The sequence below is a fragment of the Chiloscyllium plagiosum genome, unplaced genomic scaffold (assembly GCF_037043375.1).
Source record: "Chiloscyllium plagiosum isolate Xiang-an unplaced genomic scaffold, Cpla_swu_hap1 HiC_scaffold_1, whole genome shotgun sequence".
NCBI lineage: Eukaryota > Metazoa > Chordata > Chondrichthyes > Orectolobiformes > Hemiscylliidae > Chiloscyllium > Chiloscyllium plagiosum.
In genome coordinates, this window is record NW_028270139.1 from 166,981,622 (window position 1) to 167,000,845 (window position 19,224).

Here is a 19,224-nt window from a genome sequence, read left to right on the forward strand (position 1 = left end):
TGCATATTTCAATATCTCCCTTCAATAACACATCTATAAGCTTTATTACTCTATAGTTTTTTTTTCTCTCCAATTCCACCCCTCCCAGGAAAGCAGACCACTCCCTCGCAACCCTATTCCTACAACCTTGCATTTCTCATGGCCAGTCCACCTGTACATCCCTAGATACTATGGGCAATTTAGCATGTCCATTCCACCTAACTTACACATCCCTGGACTGTGGGAGGAAACTGGAGCACTCAGAGGAAACCCCACAGACACAGGGAGAACATGCAAACTCCACACAGACAGTTGCCCAAGGGTGGAATTGAACCTGGTGCTATGAGGCAGCAATGCTAACCATTGAGCCACCATGCCACCCCTTGAGAAATTTCTGATTTCAAGATTTCTTGGTTTTACTTTGTCTATTCATGTTTCAGTTGTGAAACTAAAGCAAAAGGATGTGCACTTATATAGTATTGTTCGCAATGTTAGATCTTCCAAATGCATTTTGCAGTCAATTAAGTCATTGAGTGTCTTGAGATTCAGAGATAGATAAGTTCTCGATTAGTAAGAGGATTAAGGGAAGAAACATATCAGCCATGATGAACTGGTGGAGCAAACTCGATTTTATGGTCTTATATTCGATCTTAAGTGCTAATTGCAGTCACTTCTTTATTGTTGGAAATGCAATAAAACATAGAAAGAACCAATCAACAGCAATAAGATAATAACTACATCACTGACAGGTACATGCTATTCAGGAAGCATGTTCCAAATTGCTTTGAAAATAATTTTTTTTAAAATGTCCATCTGAGAAAGCAAACTGAGCATCAGCTTAATGTCTCAGATGTAAAATAGATTTAATTGCTATATTAGGGATCATAGCAATACATTTTCATTATGAAAACAGATTTTCATATACACAAATAGTTCATGTTCTTTCTATTAACATAGCCATGCGAAGTAAATGGTACAGCATCTGTACTGATATTGCAGGCAACATGGCTGTGATTCTTAACAAGATAAAGGGTAGAAAATATGAATATGCTAATAAATCAGCAGAGCAGAAGTAAATATTGTTCCATTGCAAATTCTGAAACTGAACTCAAGAAATCTGAATTTCTGAGCTGGTGTAAACCAGGAAAGAAAATGGGTCAAAGCTGCCAGACCTAACTGGTTAAACAATGATCAGAAACAGGAAGTCATCACCCCTACCCTCACTGACCTACATGGTCTGGCATTTTGCTATTAGTAGGCCCAGTATCACTTTCATTGGGCCACTAAATATTGGACATAAATGTAGCCTTGCCAGTGTTGCTCAAAACTTAACAACAAAGAAATCATTTTCAAACAAGATGATTCTCATAAACCAAGATCAGAAAATAAGCAATGGACTTTATTTATTCATTCTAATGTCACCCTAATGCCTAGAAAATACCAAGATAAACAGACCAAGTAGCAGTAAAAGCAAGACAAACTGGAACAACTATTGTCTAAGGTGGTAATTTATTTTAGAACCATTTGGAACTAAAGAATACATTAATGCAAATATGGAGCACAACCTAAAACGCACATTGCTAACTGACAAGACAATTACTGAGCAATTTAAAAAGGGACTACAGTCAGCCTATCAATTCTGAATGACTAAGATTGAAAAACAATAATACATCCATGTAATGTGTTGCGTACGGTATTCTCCTGGCTAACTGTCCAGATATCCTGTTTATTAGGCAGGGTAATGGTTAGTTTAAAAAAAACTTGAATGTTCTTTTTGCAGAGCCCTGGTTCATCACAGAACGTGCATGAGTTTTGCGAGTTTCTCATCTTCACCAATGATGTAAGGGTCTCATCTACGAGCCTTTTTCCCTGAAGAAAGGAAAACACAGAAATGACTAGGGGAAGGAACTGTGCTCAACACTGTATTCCAGGAGAAGAGGTTTACCATGATGAGAATCCCCATTTTTTTCAAATATAATGCTGTAAAATGTTTACACTTTAGCAGACTGGGTTAGACCAGTGTCTGTCACAATGGTGCAGTTGCAGTCCCCATTTTTGTCTGCATTCAGTGGTAACATTAAATATTCCAGGTCAGTTATCATTTGGTTAGAAACAGAAAAAAAGCTCCCTCTATTCTGTTCCAACTCATATGAGCACTTCCTGTACATCAGTGTAACATGTCCATTCTCATGCCAACCATTCCACTGCAACCCCTCAGTTAAGGAGTCTGCTCAGTTCTGGACAATGGCTGACCATGGACTTGTACTCACTGGAGCATGTAACGATAGTCCCAAATATTCCTTTCATTTGGAATCTTTCTGAACAGAGGGAAGAAACTTCAATCACCTCAGTCAGGGTTGTCAAAGCACAATTCCTGAAGATGGAAGTAACTTCAACACACTGCTCCATCCGGTCCTCAGAACCACTAGCTTGAGGGCAGAGAGATTTTGAGAGGTCAGTAGTTGGTTGCCAGTCCTTTGCTGAGAAAAACCCTTGAGTTCTTCAGTGTGCTGAATGTAGGTTTGAGTGGCAGCACAGAAAATGCGCCATACATGACACCTGTTACTGCCACATGGCCTTTTTCTATTACAGCTATTGTCTTTCAATACTGCAGCTGTACAATTCGACGAAGTGACACTATGATGGCCAAATGTATTTCCTCTAGTATTTGTAATGGCAGTGAGACCAAGTGAAAATGACCAGCACCACATCTAAGTGGTGGAAACACCTCCAGACAAAATGCAAAACAAAGAGTTTGTTTAAATCTCTCCTTGAATTGAGGTTGATAGATTCTCTGAGGTTAGGATTCTGAGAGAAAAAAATCTGCACAATAAACTTGTGGTATGCTGGTATTGGACAGCCAAACACACTCATTTCAGGCACCTAGTGCTAATAGCAAGAGGGCTGTCTATCCTGTCTCATCAACCACTCCCAGGACAAATACAGCATAGGCTAGATACAGAGCAAAGCTCCCTCTACCCTGTCCCAGCAAACACTCCTTGGGCAGGTATAGTACAGTGTTAGATACAGAGTAAAGCTCCCTCTACCCTGTTCCATCAAACATTCCCTGGACAGGTACAGCCAGAGTTAGACTCAGAGTAAAGTTACCTCTACTCTGCCCCATCAAACGCTCCCTGGGCAGGAACAGCACAGGGTTAGATACAGAGTAGAGCTCCCTCTACACTGTCCCATCAAACACTCCCTGGGCAGGTATACCATGGGTTACATACAGAGTAAAGCTCCCTCTACTCTGACCCATTAAACACACCCAGGGTAGTTACACAGTATGCGTTAGAGAGAGTAAAGTTTACTCTACATGGTCTGAACACTCCCAGTACAATGGAGCATTGGTTAGATACAGAGCAAAGCTTTATACTGTGCCCAAAAAACACTCCAGGGCAGGTGCAGCACAGGATTAGAAACAGAGTAAAGCTCCCTCTACACTGTCCCATCAAATATCCCCAGGGCAGGTGCAGCATGTTTAAGTACAGAGTAAAGCTCAGTCTACCCTGTCTAACCAAACACATGAAGGACAGATCAGAATGGTTAGATAGATAATAAATGCTTCAGAAACATTGGTACAATGTCTGTGTGTAGTTCGTTTATACACTTATTCTACCGTTTGCTATGCCGGGCACCATCAGGCTATTAGCATCAGCCCTATTAGATTCAGGTGTTATGCAGTTTTCATGCCAACTGAAAGCTGAAATGGCACTGCCAAAAGCAATGTTAAATAGGATACATATAGCCTGGACAGTAAAGAAATTTTGATCTCCACAGCTGGGTTGGGCCTGAAGTCAAGGCAGTGACAAAGTCACTGCATTACCTGGCCTTTGTCATTTAAAACCAGTTTTCATCAAAATCCTTCGAAAATGAACAGATCTCAAAAGTCCACCAAAGTCTGTAGCAACAGATCAACCAATACATACTCTGCACTGCAGCAACTCATGTAATCAAGGGAACAAAAACCTTTTGGAGTCTAGGTATTAAAACAGGAATACTAAATCAAAGTTATATAAATTAATTCCTTGGTAGGGTGGTCTGTTGTTTAAGGAGAAACTGAATGGAATGAGCCTCTAGTCCCTGCTGTTCAGAAGAACAACAGGAAATCTTATTGCAACAAGAATTTTTCCCTGATTAAAGATCTCAAGTTAGAAGGTATAACCTTGGGAAAAGGGATTCATCACTTAGACAAAGAAATTATTTCAGAAGATTCATTTCAAAAGATCCAAGTCATGTGGCACGCAGCTTGGAGAAGAAATTGCAGGTATTGGTGCTTCCATGTAAGTGTTGCCTATGCCCTTTTCAGTACAAGTTGCAGGTTTAGAAAGTATTATCAAAGATGCCTTGCTGAGGCATTGTAGCTTATGTATACTGCTGTTACAGTGCATTCATAATGGTTTTAGAGTTGGGTATAACCTACCCCATGATTGAACAAAGTAAGATAAAGCATGTTAAGAAGAGAAATGAAAGTTTGGCATATACTATAAGGGGGAATAGCAAGAGCTTTTACAGGCATAAGAGAAAAAAAAAATCAGTATGGCTCCCTCAATTTCCAAGTGAGAGATGATAAAGCAGTAAAGATAATATTTATATTGATATTTTTCACCTCAATGTTAAAAAAAGGAAATCAGTGGGACTGTAAAAGATGTGGAAGAGCCAGTAAGGTAAATAACCAACAAATATGGGAATATATACTTTGAATACAAAAGAAAACTTTAATATTTTGAGCATCCACAGATTCAAAAGATTTAGATTCATTAGTTTGATTTGATAAGAAAATCTTTGATCTCTGGAGAGTTGTGGCCTATGTGCTCTCAAGTTTAGGAGGATGAGGAAATCTAATTGAGATACAGGTAGTTCTTCTATAACGTGATAATTAGGTTCTTGTGTAACCCTGTGTTATAGAGAAATCACGCTTTAGAAACAGCGCTCGAAGTATTGGCGATGTAACTGTGTTACAGCCAAAGCACATTTTGAAAATTTGTGCTTTAAAAACCGACCGCACTTTGTCAATCGTGTTATCGCTGTTTGCATTAATGAAACTTGCATTACAGAAGAACCTGTATACAAGATGCTAAATGGGAGTAGGCGGAGAGAGATGTTTCCCCTTATGAGGGGATCTCGAACTAGGGGTCATAGTTTTCGGATAAGGGGTAGCAGATTTCAGTCAGGGATGAGGAGAAATTACATCTTGAATGTTCATGAGTCTGTGAAATTCACTATCCTAGTAGGCAGGGGACATGGAGTAAACTTAAGGAAGAGAAAGACAGATTTTTAATTCATAATGTGTTGATGGGTTCTGGAGAGAGGTCAGGAAAGTAGAATTGAGACGTATGAGATTAGTCATTTGTACTGAATGGCAGGGCAGGCACGAGGAGCTGAATTTTCTACTCCTACTCCTAGTTCTTAAGTTCTAAAACCAGAATATTTTTACAAGTATCCATGGATGAAGTTATTAAAAATTACAACATAACAATGTTAAGATTATTCCAGTAAGGAATTAGCAAACTCAGAGTTTGGTGTTCTTGTTTTATTTCAATGCTTAGAAATATGTTTATATAAAAATTTCATGGATCTCAAAATAGAGTTCTCCATGGCTAAATGGTATCAACCCAGAATAGTGATGAGGCCGTAGAAGGAGACTGTGGAAGAATGATTAATAACTAGAAACAAACCTTTGAAAAGGTGGGACTGGAAAGTTGTCAATTACAGATCATTCTGTTCTTACATGACAGTTGTCTTCCTCTGCAAACTCATGCTATAGAAAACCGCACAGAAGAGCACTAATAGAAAATTGCTATACCCATTCAGTAGAAAATTCACAGCATCCAAACAATGTCCAAAATTTGTCAATTGCGTTTCAGCCAATTCGTGATGACGAACTGGGCATTATAGCAGAATGACCTGTAACTGTATCTCCTCTTAACTGTTTCCTGTTGAAGAAGTGTCAAGAAATCAACAGATTTAAGGAGACTGACAAGCAGATAGAAAGAAATCTTATTTTTAAGCAGGGCAAGTGGTTATAATCTGTAAAGCTTTGCCTGACAAAGTGGTAGAAGCAGATTCAATTGTAATTTTCAAAAGTAACTACCCGAAACATGCCATTGAAGCGTTTGGTCTTGCAGTCATCAGGACAAATATAAGAATGCCAAATTTCAAAAGAAAGCTGCAATTTATGTTGCGTGAGAAAGGAATGCTCTGGGAGAGAAGGGAGCAAGTCAAATCTAATTAGTTGAGATGTGGTTATGGAGAAGGCACCTGAAAACTATTGTTGCTCACATTTTATTTTCGTGTTCCTTTTGCCTGCAAAGGTCACTGCATATGAATATATGTAACTTCTAGCAACCGTAGAGAACCACACTGAAAACAAATGTGCATCTTAAGTTAGATTATACAAGTACTTACTGTAAGCACTTTATTGTAAACATCCACAACGCCACTTGTGATGACCCCTTAGTTGTTGGGACAGATGGGTTACATACCAGGGTTTGCATTGACACACAAATACTTGAAGGGAAATACATGCAGTAGTAAAAGGGCAAAATTAATAACTCTTTACTTATACATACATAGCATTCAGAATAAAGTAGATTAATTCATTGCTCAAATACAGGTTAATGCCAGTACAGAGATATGGTTCAAAGTTGGGAACTAAATATTTAGTGGTATGTGTATTTGAATAAGGATAGGCAAGAAGAAAAGGTGAATCAGCATTGCTGGTACAGGATGGAAAATGCAAGAAATGATCCTGAATTGGAAGATGTTGAATCCATATGGGTGAAATTAAGAAATAAAGAAGGAATTATTATTAAAAATTACAACTGGTAATAGTAATCTATAGTAGGCCTACTTTTAAAAAATTCATTCACAGGATGAGTGTGTCGCTAGCTAGGCTAGCATTCATTGCCCATAGAGAGGTAAAGAGTCAACCATACTGGTGTCGGTTTGGAGTCGCATGCAGGCCGGCCAAGTAAGGATGGCAGTCTTCTTCCCGAAAGGGCATTAGTGAACCAGACAATTGGCAATGGATTTGTGGTCATCATTAGACTCTTAATTCCAGATTTTTATTGAATTCAATTTTCACCATCTGTTGGTGGAATTCGAATCCACATCATTACCCAGGTCGCTGGATTAGCAGTCCAGTGAAAATACCATTAGGCCTTCACCTCCCACTAACATTAGCTGTATGATGGGACAGAAAATAAATCAGGAGATAATGAGAGCTTGTACTGAAGACAGTACATTAATCTGGTGTGATTTTAATTCTCATGTCGACTGGGATAGTCACATTAGCAGAGGAAGCCTTCATACAGTATCTTCAGCACAGTTTATTAGAACTACATGCTGTGGACATAATCTTGGATATGACTCTTTTGGATCTGGTGATCTGTAGTGAGGTAGCTTTCATAAAAACTGTCAGAGTAAAACATATCATTGGAAACAGCGCCCAAACCTTGTAGAATTTAGCATTCAGCTTGAGAGGGAGGAACTTTGGTTGCTTAAATAAGGATCATTACAAACAACTGAGGGCAGAGTTGGGCTGGGAGTGACTGGGGAAGGGGTTTAGCAGCAAAGACAGTCGAGGCACAATGGTAGACGTTTAAGAAAATAGCAATGGTTCCAACAAAGGTATATCCCAGTGAAGAAAAAGGACTCCAAGAAGGGAACAGCATTAAGTCCCTTAGAGAATGCGCTGGGAAAATAATAAATGGGGAAACCAGGAAGAGGCAGAGAAGTTGAATAAATACTTTGCATCTTTCTTCACAGCAAAAGGTTCAAACAAAGTACCAAAACCACAAAATAATCAAGAGGCAAAAGGGGGAGAGGAAATAAATACGACAACTACTGAGAGAAAAATGCTAGAGAAAATAATGGGACTGAAGACTGATAAGTCCCCATACTCAATAGGATACATCCTTGGTTATTAAAGAAAGTAACCACAGAGACTGTGGATGAAGTGTTAGTAATCATCCAGGAATCCTCAGATTCTGGAGAAGTCCTAGAGGATTGGAAAACTGCCAACGTAATGCCTTTATTTAAAAAGGGAAGGAGTCAAAACAACAGGTCATGTTATTGGGGAACTGTTAAAATCTAAAATAAAGGAGGTAATACAGAGCATTTAAAAATGCATACTATGATTAAGCAGTCAGAGTGGCTTCATAAAGGGTTAATTTGTCCTGCTTGCCAAATTTACTAACATTCTTTGAGGAAGTAACAAGGAGGATACACAAATGGGAAATCAGCATATTTGGATTTTCAGGAAGCAGTTGATAAAGTGCCATTCATAAAGTCACTTAATAAGAACCCATGGTGTTCCAGGCAGTATATTAGCATGCACAGAGAATTGGCTCATAGAAGACAAAGTTGGAATGGGGGGGGCATTTCAGGATAGCAATCTGTAACAAGCAGAGTGCAGCACTGGTCAGTGCTGGGACCACAATTATTTGAAATATATATTAATAACCTGATTGAGGAAAGTTTATGGATGATAAAATTAGATTGTAAGACGACTGGTGAGGGTGATACAAAGAGCCTGTGGCAGGCTTTTTCTTTGCTCAATTACAGGATGTAGGCATTGCTATGCTAGCATTTATTGCCCACCGCAGGCCTATAAAATGGCAATGTGGCCTGCTCCTATGTTAGTTTTATAGTAAAAGTTGTTGCATCACTCATGGGAATACGCTGTAAATAAATGTGTCCAAATTTCTAAGATTGGAATCTACACCCTTACTGCAGCTACAGACAATTTGGTTGACAAGCTGACGTCAAGAATGATGTTCATTTCACTTCAGGATGAACAGGACACAAGCTAACATCACTGACAGGTATTTATTCAAAGCTTTCTGCTGCCAGAAATTAAAATGTCTATTCTGAACAGCAGTGGGACCTCAAGGATCTCCACAAACATTCATCTTGTGGTATGTGCATTAGGCGGGTCAAATCTTGAATATCAAAGCATCAAAATCATGATCAAGTTTGTAACTGTAAGTGAATTTGCTTACCAAGGAGAGTTACTCTTTTCATTAACTTTCAGTTCTTCCACTTTATGAACTGAAAGCTGCCCATTTGTATGGAGGTGTTTCAGGATCAGATTAGGAAGCAGAAATCATACGGATCACAATGCCCGAGTCAGGAAATATAAAAGCTAGCTCTTCAATACCTTAGCTTTAAGTTGATAAGGAGGGGGCTTACCACGGGCTGCAAATATATGCCAGGCGCCTCTGGGCGGAGCTTTTCTTTTCTGAGAGATTGTCATGAACGAATTTAACTCCTTTGCAGCCGCCGGGTCGTGTTGCTTTTGCTTCGCTGCCAGCAGGCGACATGTCAGAACATCCAGAAAATGAGGACCTAACAAATCTGCGGTGGATAGGTTAGGAAATTCCAAAGGGCTGGGAGCAATTTTTTCCATGCCAGTTGCCCGTAACAGCCTATCAGACCTCAATTCGGAAAGGAAAGTATGGGTCTGCCCAGCTAAAACTACTGCCAGACGACATGCAGTGATTACAGAAAGCAACCTCTCCTTTAATTGATCACGAGACAGGGATTCAAAATCACCCTTCAGATTATCTAGCTCAAACTTCTGGGCAGCTAAAATGAGAGGACTTACAGTTTCAGTCACCCTTGATTGGATAGAACGAGTTGCTTCTACCACACCTAACAAGTTGTCAAGCTCCTGCTTGGTGGAAACCACACCCTTTGAGATAAGCATCTGAAATATTGGCTGATCGACTTTAGGAGTTGCAACAGCTGGGGCATTTGGAATGCCAACATGAAATCGGAGACGATTTTGGTGTTCCAAACTTAGTGGAAGATGGAACGCCAAAGGTAAAAGAATATGGCATTCCAGTGGTGTCTCTCGATAGGTCATGGCTTTCCAGCAATTTTTGTCATCAAGGGAACCCTTCAGGGGTCCACCCGCCCAATGAAGGAGATCAGATGACCATTTTGCCCTTGTGCCGGACAAGATGGTCTCAAACGTGGACTTCTCTGAAACCGCTGACATAGTCTGAGGGTTGGGTTTAGCATGGGGAAGTGGCATGAATTGTATCGATTGTCCAGAGCGACCCCACCAGGGATTTGGCTCCTTACTGGCTGATTGAGCACCATTCCCTGAGCTACTTTCTATATTCTGCTGTGAATTGGGACCCTGCAGAGGATTTCCTTGAGGGTCACTGAATCGAAGTTGAGGAGCTGGAGGAGAATCAAAGCGAAACCCAGCTGGACTGTCGCTGGTGAAATCAAGCTGTAAGGAAGATAAAAGGTTAAATGCGTCAGAGACGTCTTACTGGCTAGTGTCCGCAATGGTGTAGATAAGGAAAAATATACGTGTAGCAGGATCAAGTGGTAAGCCTTCACAGGCTAAAAGAAGAATGCAGTTTACAACTTGCCCAAACTTATGCTGAGGAGCGATAATCTCTCGACACTTCAGGATTTGATACCTTACATCAGTAGTCAATCCAATTTACTCTGTTCCAAAATTATGTAATATTAGATGCTTGCTACCAAGCGGTAAGTTTTAAAAAAATATATAATTCAACAGTTTTCTGGCTACATTAGAAATCACTACTTAAGGCATTCACCTTTGAAAGGATTTTGCTTGGATACGGTTTTCACAGGATATGCTTTTTCACGACTGGTCACAGTGTACAACAAACAAATGCACAGAATAACTTGGAGATTCAAAATGGCTCTTTATCACATCCACCTGGAATCTTGCACATATACATACATTGAGTTCAGAGTTAGTGAGAAAAAGTCATTCAGACCATAAAACTCTCTCTACTCAGAATCCATACATGATTACTCTACAATAGATACCCACAAATCTGCAAAACTCTGGCACTTGACCAAAACTTCCTGTTACCAATCATCACCAAAAGCAAGCAATCAATCTGGCTAAATCTAATAGCCAGGTGTGGCAAAACCCCGATCACTTACCAACAATTGTGTTCCTGCCTTCGGAGACAAAGAGAATTCCAGAGTTTTTCCATGGAAGTCATGAGGAATTTCTCTGAAAAAATTGCACATGGATGTGGCTGCGTTCCCACTCTCTAGCTGTAGAATGACCTGTACCAATCACAGCATAAGACAAGGTTAAACTGAGTGAACTGACTACATATTCTGACTGTAAACAAACTCAAGACCTTAATCTCAATTTACACTAACTTAGGAGCAGGAAATCTTGACTTATTTTTCCCTCCTTACACTATGCATAAAGTAATATTCAAAACCTAATCAGTCATAGTAAAACAAATTAGGCATTCAATCTGGAACCCTTGTCTATTATGGATCAATTCTATACCTCGTGGGGAGGCCCTCTTGTGACAAAGTGCTTATGTCCCTACCCATGGACCAGGAGGCCAAGGTTCAAGTCACATCTGTTCCAGGTGAGCAATAACATCTCTAAACAGGTTGATTAGAAAAGTAGGTTCAAACACTCTTCATTATTGTGCAGCATTGTTTCCAAATAGGATAGTTCTGACAATTTGCTTGCAGTTGTACACTTGAATGTTAAGCAGACATCTAGCATACAAAAAAACCAGCTCAATAGGAAGCACTGCTGCTGGCAATGGTCGCTCAAAAAATGAGGATTAGAAGGTGAGTGTGGAAACTGGAGAGGCACTGGCAATGATTTTTCAATCTTTCCTGGATTCGCAGATGGCACTAGAGGACTGGAGATTTTGAAACATTATTACTTCCTTATTCAAAATGGGTCTAAAGACAGGCCTAGCAACTACAGACCAGTCACTTTAACTAGATCATGGGAAATCTTCTTGAAACAATTATTTGGGATAGAGTCAATAGTTAAGACTTGATAGAGTTAATAATGGAAATATGGGCTAAATTGGAAGAGTCAGCACAGTTTTGTTAAGGGAATATAATGCCTAACTTGCTCAAATTTTTAAAAGAGGAAACAGGCAGGGTTGTTGAGGTAGACATGGACTTTGAGAAGATATTCGATTCATGTCTGTTGTGTGACACTAAGATGAAAATTATAGGTTATGGAATAAAAAGAACAGTAGCAACATGGAAACAAAATGGGGGGAGGGATAGAAAGCAGAGTATAATGGTTAATGGATAATTTTCAGTTGGAGTAAGGCTTGTAATGGACTTCCCAAAGGGACAGTATTAGGACTTTCCTTTTACTGATGTTTATAAACAATCTTGGTGCACAGGTATAATTTCAAAGTTTGCAGATGACACAAAACTTGGAAGCCATGATGTGGAGGTCCCAGTGTTGGACTGGGATGGGCAAAGTTAACAAATCACACAACTAGTTACCTGACAAAGCAGCAGCGTTCCAAAAGCTTGCACTTTCAAATAAACCTGTTGTGGACTATAACCTGGTTTGTGTGGAATTGCAAACCATGAGACGTTGGTAAGTGGGTGGAAGGACAGACAGGTGGCAGATAACGTTCAACGTGGAGAAGTGTAAAGTGCTGCACTTCGGTATAAAGGACATGGAGAGACATTATAAAGTAAAGGGTACTAATCTAATGTGGTGCAGAAGCAGAAAGACCATGGTTTAAATGTGTATAAGTCATTAAAGGTGGGAGAACAGCTATTAATAAAGCACAGTGTTCTAGGTTTCACAAATAGGGTATAGCGTTCAAGAGAGGTTATGCTGAACTTAAGTACAATACTGGGTAGACTTCATACGAGTCATACAGTATGAAAACAGGCCCTTTGGTCCAACTAATCCATGTCAAATATAATTCCAAACTAAATCGTCCCATGTGCTTACTCCTGGCGCAAATCGCTGCAAACCCTTCCTTTTAATGTATTTCTCGAAGTGTCTTTAAATGTTGTAACTGTGCCTGTACCCACCACTTCCACTGGAAGTTCATTCCACATGCGAACCATGATGTGTAAAAACTTTGCCACTCATGTCCGCTAGATAGGGTGCAGAAGTCAGAGGGTAGTTGTACAGGGGTGTTTCTCTGACTGAAGGTCTGTCATCAGTGGTGTTTCTCAGGATCAGTGGCAGGACCTCTTATTTGTAATATGATTTGGATGAAAATGTCAGTGGTTTGATTAGTAAGTTTGCAGATGACAGAAGAATTGGAGGAGCTTTGGATAGTGCAGAAGAATATCTAAAGATGTAACAAGATGTAAATCATCTAGAAAGTTAGACAGAGGAATGGTGAATGGAATTTAATCTGAACAAGTGAGCAGTCCATTGGCTCAGTGGTTTGCACTGCTGCCTCAGAGCCAGACTCAATTCTAGCCTCAGGTTCTAGCTCTACTTTCTAGCTCTACTTTCCTCCCACAGGTGTGCAGATTAGATGGATTGGCCATGCTAAATTGCCTGTAGCATCCAGGGATGTGCAAGCTAGGTGAATTAGCCATGAGGTTGGACAAACTTGGATTGTTTTCATGAGAGCGTTGGAGGCTGACGAGTGACCTGATACAAGCATATAAAATTATGAGATGCATGGATAGGGTAGAAATATCGATTTCTAGGGGGCATAAGGTTTAAGGTGAGAGGGCAAGTTTAAAAGGTGACATAGAACATAGAAAAGTACAGCACAGAACAGGCCCTTTGGCCCACAATGTTGTGCCGAGGTTAATCCTAATGTAAAATATAATGACTTAACCTAAACACCCCTCAACTCACTGCTATCCATGTGCACATCTAGCAGTTGCTTAAATGACCCCAATGACTCTGCTTCCACACCATAGCTGGCAACGCATTCCATGCATTCACAACTCTCTGCATAAAGAACCTACCTCCGACGTCTCCTTTATATGTTCCTCCCAATATTTTCAAACTATGACTCCTTGTACCAGTCAATCCTGCCCTGGGGAAAAGTCTCTGGCTATTGACTCTATTGACGTGCAATTATTTTACACAGAGGGTAGTAAGTGTTGCCAGGGGTGATGGTAGAAGCAGATATGATAGCTAAGGTTTAAGGGGCATTTAGACAGACATATGAACAGGCAGAGCATAGAAGGAAACAGAATGTACAGGCAGATGAGATTTGTTGAGAATAGCATCATGTTTGGCACATGTTGGACGGGGTGCAAAACAGATTCGACAGGATGTTGCTTGGGATAGAGCACTTCAGCTATGAAGAAATTGGATAAGCTAAGATGGTTAGACCTGATATATGGTGTATAAGATTATGAGAGGAATGGACAGGGACAATAGAAAGCAGGGGGAAAAAAATCAAATATAAAGGGCCACAATTTTAACAAGTGAAAAACAGGAGATTTAGAGGGCTTCTGGACTGCACTGCGTGGGAGGGTAATTGAGTGGGGGAAACTCACAATCTTTAAAAAAAAAGTACTTGGATGAACACCTCAAGTGTGAACACATTCAAGGCTATGGGCCTAGCATGGAAAGGAGCGACGAGTGCAAGTTGCGGCTTTTTTATTAGCATACTCGAAGGGTGGAATGGTCTCTTCTGTACTAAATGATCCTACACGCTAGGACACTCCGATCTCTTTCTCAGAACTCTGCAACCTCTCACCATTTAGATAATATGCATTTTATTCTTTCTGCAAAAATGAGTAATTTTACACTTTTCCACATTGGATTCCATATGCCAGGTCTTTACTCACGCATGTATCTATATCCCTTTGCAGCAAACAAATACCTTATTGTGTGGTTTCAGAAACATGGAATCTTTTACTCTTCCAAATCGAAAAGCAACGCACAAAATGTCAACTTCTGTATAACCATCTTCAGGTAGATTGCTGATGTGAACGAAATGGTCATATATAGTACATCCAGACTACATGAAGAAAATGAAAAAACCAGTGAAATAAAATGAGAAAGTTCAGTCAAAATGTGATAAGCAACACGATACAAGACAATACATCTCACAACAGGAATTTAATATAATGGAGGGCAACAGGTTTCACTACCTAACTCAAACACAGTGTCCTTTACTTTCCTGATGCCAGGACAGAGTTCCACTTGCTCCAGCAGCTTTTGATCATCATCACATCCAAATACAAGGGGGCCCTGATTTATGAATACACAATGTATGAATACTTACACTTACAAACGCTTTTTCATCCAAGGGTGCAATTTTGAAGATTTAACATATGGAAGTTTCCAGTACTTAACTTATTTTATACTTTTCTGCATGGTGCCCAACTTGCACAGAAATCAACTTGCAAAAGGGCTCAAGAATGGAACCTGTTCGCAACATGGAGGTTGCCATTAGTAACTGGGTATTAGACTCATCCTCTCTAGAGGGAGTCACAACCAATCCGCACCTTGCCCTAATTTTCCACATCCTGTTGCTGAAAAGCTATCAGGTACAGAATCTGTCTTATTTCCTTTCATTACGAAAGCTATTCCCACCACCTGATACCCCAATTTCTCACTCAGCGTGGATCAGAAAAATCAATTCACAATTTTCCACACACGACCAAGTTAATGAAACACTCCTCTGAATCAGCAATTTCTTAATTCAGACAAATAGCAATATACTTACATCTGGTTTAAACCCAGATTCTTCAATCATATCCTTAAATATAACCTCCTGGAGAAGACAGAAAAGAATTGAATATTAGTAACGCTGGTAAAATTGTAGACCAGTGGTTGTAATAGATGCACACAATTCCAACACTACTAACAAAAGTCTACTTAGTGCTTTTCATGGTCACAAACATTTAAGGTTTCTAATTTATACCCCCTTTTCATACTCTCAATTGAAACCCCTGCTGATTAAATTTTTCTTTATTCCTTCAAGGAATGTAGCCATGGCTGGGAAAGCCAGTATTTGTTGCCCGGTCCTAACTACCCTTGAAATAAGTGACTTATTAAGCCATTTAAGAGGGCAGTTAATAGTCAATTTTATTGCTGAATCTGAAGTCACTTGCAGACTAGACCAGATAAGGATGGCGATTTCTTTCTCTAAAGGGCATCACATTTTCCAATAACTGGTTGTAGCTGTCATTACAGAGAATAGCTTTACTTTCCAGATTTATAAATTTAAATTAATTAGCTGTTGTAGCGAGGTTTGAGCCCATGTCCCCAGACATGGGGGCATCACTTACACAGCCTGATCAATTAGGGATAAGCAATAAATACAGCAGTAATTGTCACTTTTGCGAAAAAAATTAAAATTCGTAAAAAACCTTTTCCCCTCACCACCACTAACCCACAATAGTTTAATTTTTTACTTCTTTCTTCACAGACAAGACACCAATTGTACAAATCAAATTTCACTATTATTTGCGATTGTGGGCGGCACGGTGGCACAGTGGTTAGCACTGCTGCTTCACAGCGCCAGAGACCCGGGTTCAGTTCCCGCCTCAGGCGACTGACTGTGTGGAGTTTGCACGTTCTCCCCGTGTCTGCGTGGGTTTCCTCCGGGTGCTCCGGTTTCCTCCCACAGTCCAAAGATGTACAGGGTCAGGTGAATTGGCCATACTAAATTGCCCGTAGTGTTAGGTAAGGAGTAAATGTAGGGGTATGGGGTGGGTTTCGCTTCGGCGGGTCGGTGTGGACTTGTTGGGCCGAAGGGCCTGTTTCCACACTGTAATCTAATCTAATCTAATGCTTTGGCCCAGTGTCCTGGTAGCAGATTCTGGGAGTATAGTGTCATAGAGATGTACAGCATGAAATAGACTCTTTGGTCCAACTCGTCCATGCTGATCAAATATCCCAACCTAATCTAGTCCAATATGCCAGCACTTGGCCCATATCCCTCAAAACCCTTCCTATTCATATACTCACCCAGATGCCTTTTAAATGCTGCAATTGTACCAGCCTCCACTACTTCCTCTGGCAGCTCATTCCATACATACACCACCCTCTGTGGCGAAAAAGTTGCCCCTTAGGTCCCTTTTCTCTTTCAGGAGAAAGTGAGGTCTGCAGACGCTGGAGATCAAAGCTGAAACTTTATTGCTGGAACAGCACAGCAGGTCAGGCAGCATCTAGGGAACAGAAGATTCGACGTTTCGGAAGAAGGGCATGTGCCCGAAACGTCGAATCTTCTGTTCCCTAGATGCTGCCTGACCTGCTGTGCTGTTCCAGCAATAAAGTTTCACCCTTTTCTCTTTCCCCTCTCACCCTAAACCTATGCACTCCAGTTCTGGACTCCCCTACCCCAGGGAAAAGACTATCTATTTATCACTGATTCACCACCTGCCATCAACCAGGGCACTTTGTTGATTCTGCAAAGTCCTCGTTAATTGATTAATGCTGAAATTCCAGTCAATGGTAGAAGTTGATTTATTCACTTATCAGATTAGTTACAAGATGCTGATTGATGAGGGCAGTGATGGATGTGATCTGTATGGACTTCAGTAAGGTGTTCGACAAGGTTCCTCATGGGAGACGAGTTAGCAAGTTTAGATCTCATGGAATACAGGGAGAGCTAGCCGTTTGGGTACAGAACTGGTTCGAAGGTAGAAGACAGAGGGTGGTGGTGAAGGGCTGCTTTTCAGACTGGAGGCCTGTGACCAATGGAGTGCCACAAGGATCGGTGCTGGGTCCACTGCTTTTCGTCATTTATATAAATTATTTGGATGTGAACGTATGATGTAGTTAGTAAGTTTGCATGTGACCAAAATTGGAGGTGTAATGAAGGTCAGCAAAGAAGGTTATCTCAAGATACAACGGCATATTGATTGAATGGGTCAATGGGCTGAGAAGTGGCAGATGAAGTTTAATTTAGATAAATGCGAGGTGCTGCATTTTAGAAAAGCAAATCTTAGCAGAACTTATACACTTAATGGTAAGGTCCTGGGGAGTGTTGCTGAACAAAGAGATCTTGGAGAGCAGGTTCATAGTTCCTTGAAAATAGAGTCTCAGGGAGATAGGATGGTGAACCAAAGGGTCTATTTCCATTCTGTACGTCTCTATGACTCTATGACATGCTTTCCTTTATTGGTCAGAGTATTGAGTGTAGGAGTTGGGAGGTCATGTTGTGGCTGTACAGGACATTGGTTAAGGCACTGTTGGAATATTGCGTGCAATTCTGGTCTCCTTCCTGTCAGAAGGATGTTGTGAAACTTGAAAGGGTTCAGAAAAGATTCACAAGGTTGTTGCCAGGGTTGGAGGATTTGAGCTATGGGGAGAGGCTAAATAGGCTGAGGCTGTTTTCTGTGGAGCGTCGGAGGCTGGGGAGTGACCTTATAGAGGTTTACAAAATTATGAGGGTCATGGATCGGGTAAATAGGCAAAATCTTTTCCCTGGGGGGGGGGGGGGGTGTCCAGAACTAGAGGGCATAGGTTTAGGGTGAGGGGGGAAAGATATAAAAGAGACCTAAGGGGTAACTTTTTCACGGAGAGGGTGGTACGTTTATGGAATGAGCTGCCAGAGGAAATGGTGGAGGCTGGTACAATTGCAACATTTAAGAGGCATTTGGATGGGTACATGAATAGGAATGGTTTGAAGGGATATGGGCTGGGTGCTGGCAGGTGGGACTAGGTTGGGTTGGGATATCTGGTCGGCATGGATGGGTTGGACCGAAGGGTCTGTTTCCATCTCTATGATTCTATAACATGGAAGAAATTCAGGATACGAGGCAGAAGGCTCAAAGTAGAATTCAGGAGAATTTCTTTCACTCAGCAGGCAGTGGGAATTTGGCACTAACTGCCTAAAAAAATGGTCAAGTCAGAGTCAGAAACTCATAACATTGAAACAGTATTTAGGTATTCACTTGCACTGCCACAGCCTCCAGGGCAATATGCCAAGAACTCAAAAATGGGATTGATGTGGTCAGATCTTTAGTGACCAGCATGGAAACAATGGGCTGAATTGCACCATTTTGTGGTGTAAACACCCATGTCTGTACGAAGTAACAGGCGAGAAGTTTTGAGTCTCACTGGCTAAAATACCTTATTTAAGTTCCTCTTACCATATCACTCAGATCCACGTACTGATGTAGCACTTGCATACTAATTGCATTTCCTTTCAGCTTGATTGTAGAAAGGCTGTAAAACTCTACCATTTTTGTTGCTGCTTTTGCACAGGCCATTTCCAGGTATGCCTTAAAATTATAATAAAATGCTTTAATAAGGATGAAAAAATTAACAGCAGAAAGTAACAGAGAAATAACACTATCACACTGCTGATTTATTCCTGATTGATAGGGACTGGGGAGCCTGGTCAGTTCTCGGTGCAGGTCTCCTAGTCTTCGACTTGCTCTTGCAATCACGGTATTTATGTGGCTCGTCCAGTTCAGATTCTGGTCAACGTTATTCCCCAGGGAATTATGGGATTCAGTGCAAGTTACAGAAATCATGATGAGGACAAAGGGAGGAGGAACATAAAG

The 19,224-nt window shown here is 40.7% G+C and overlaps 1 protein-coding gene across 3 annotated transcripts in view; it reads right to left on the bottom strand.

Annotated features, from left to right (window-relative positions):
• The window catches only part of znf638 (zinc finger protein 638), a 216,157-nt gene that overhangs the window by 38,983 nt on the left and 157,950 nt on the right, over positions 1 to 19,224 (bottom strand). For all 3 annotated transcript variants that reach the window (XM_087992078.1, XM_087992072.1, XM_043691939.2), the window contains exons 13-16: positions 18,808 to 18,939; positions 15,432 to 15,479; positions 14,583 to 14,720; positions 10,921 to 11,049 (exon numbers count right to left, since the gene is read on the bottom strand). In XM_087992078.1, the coding sequence (XP_087848204.1) occupies positions 10,921 to 11,049; positions 14,583 to 14,720; positions 15,432 to 15,479; positions 18,808 to 18,939 (447 nt within the window). The remainder of the gene's footprint in view (positions 1 to 10,920; positions 11,050 to 14,582; positions 14,721 to 15,431; positions 15,480 to 18,807; positions 18,940 to 19,224) is intronic.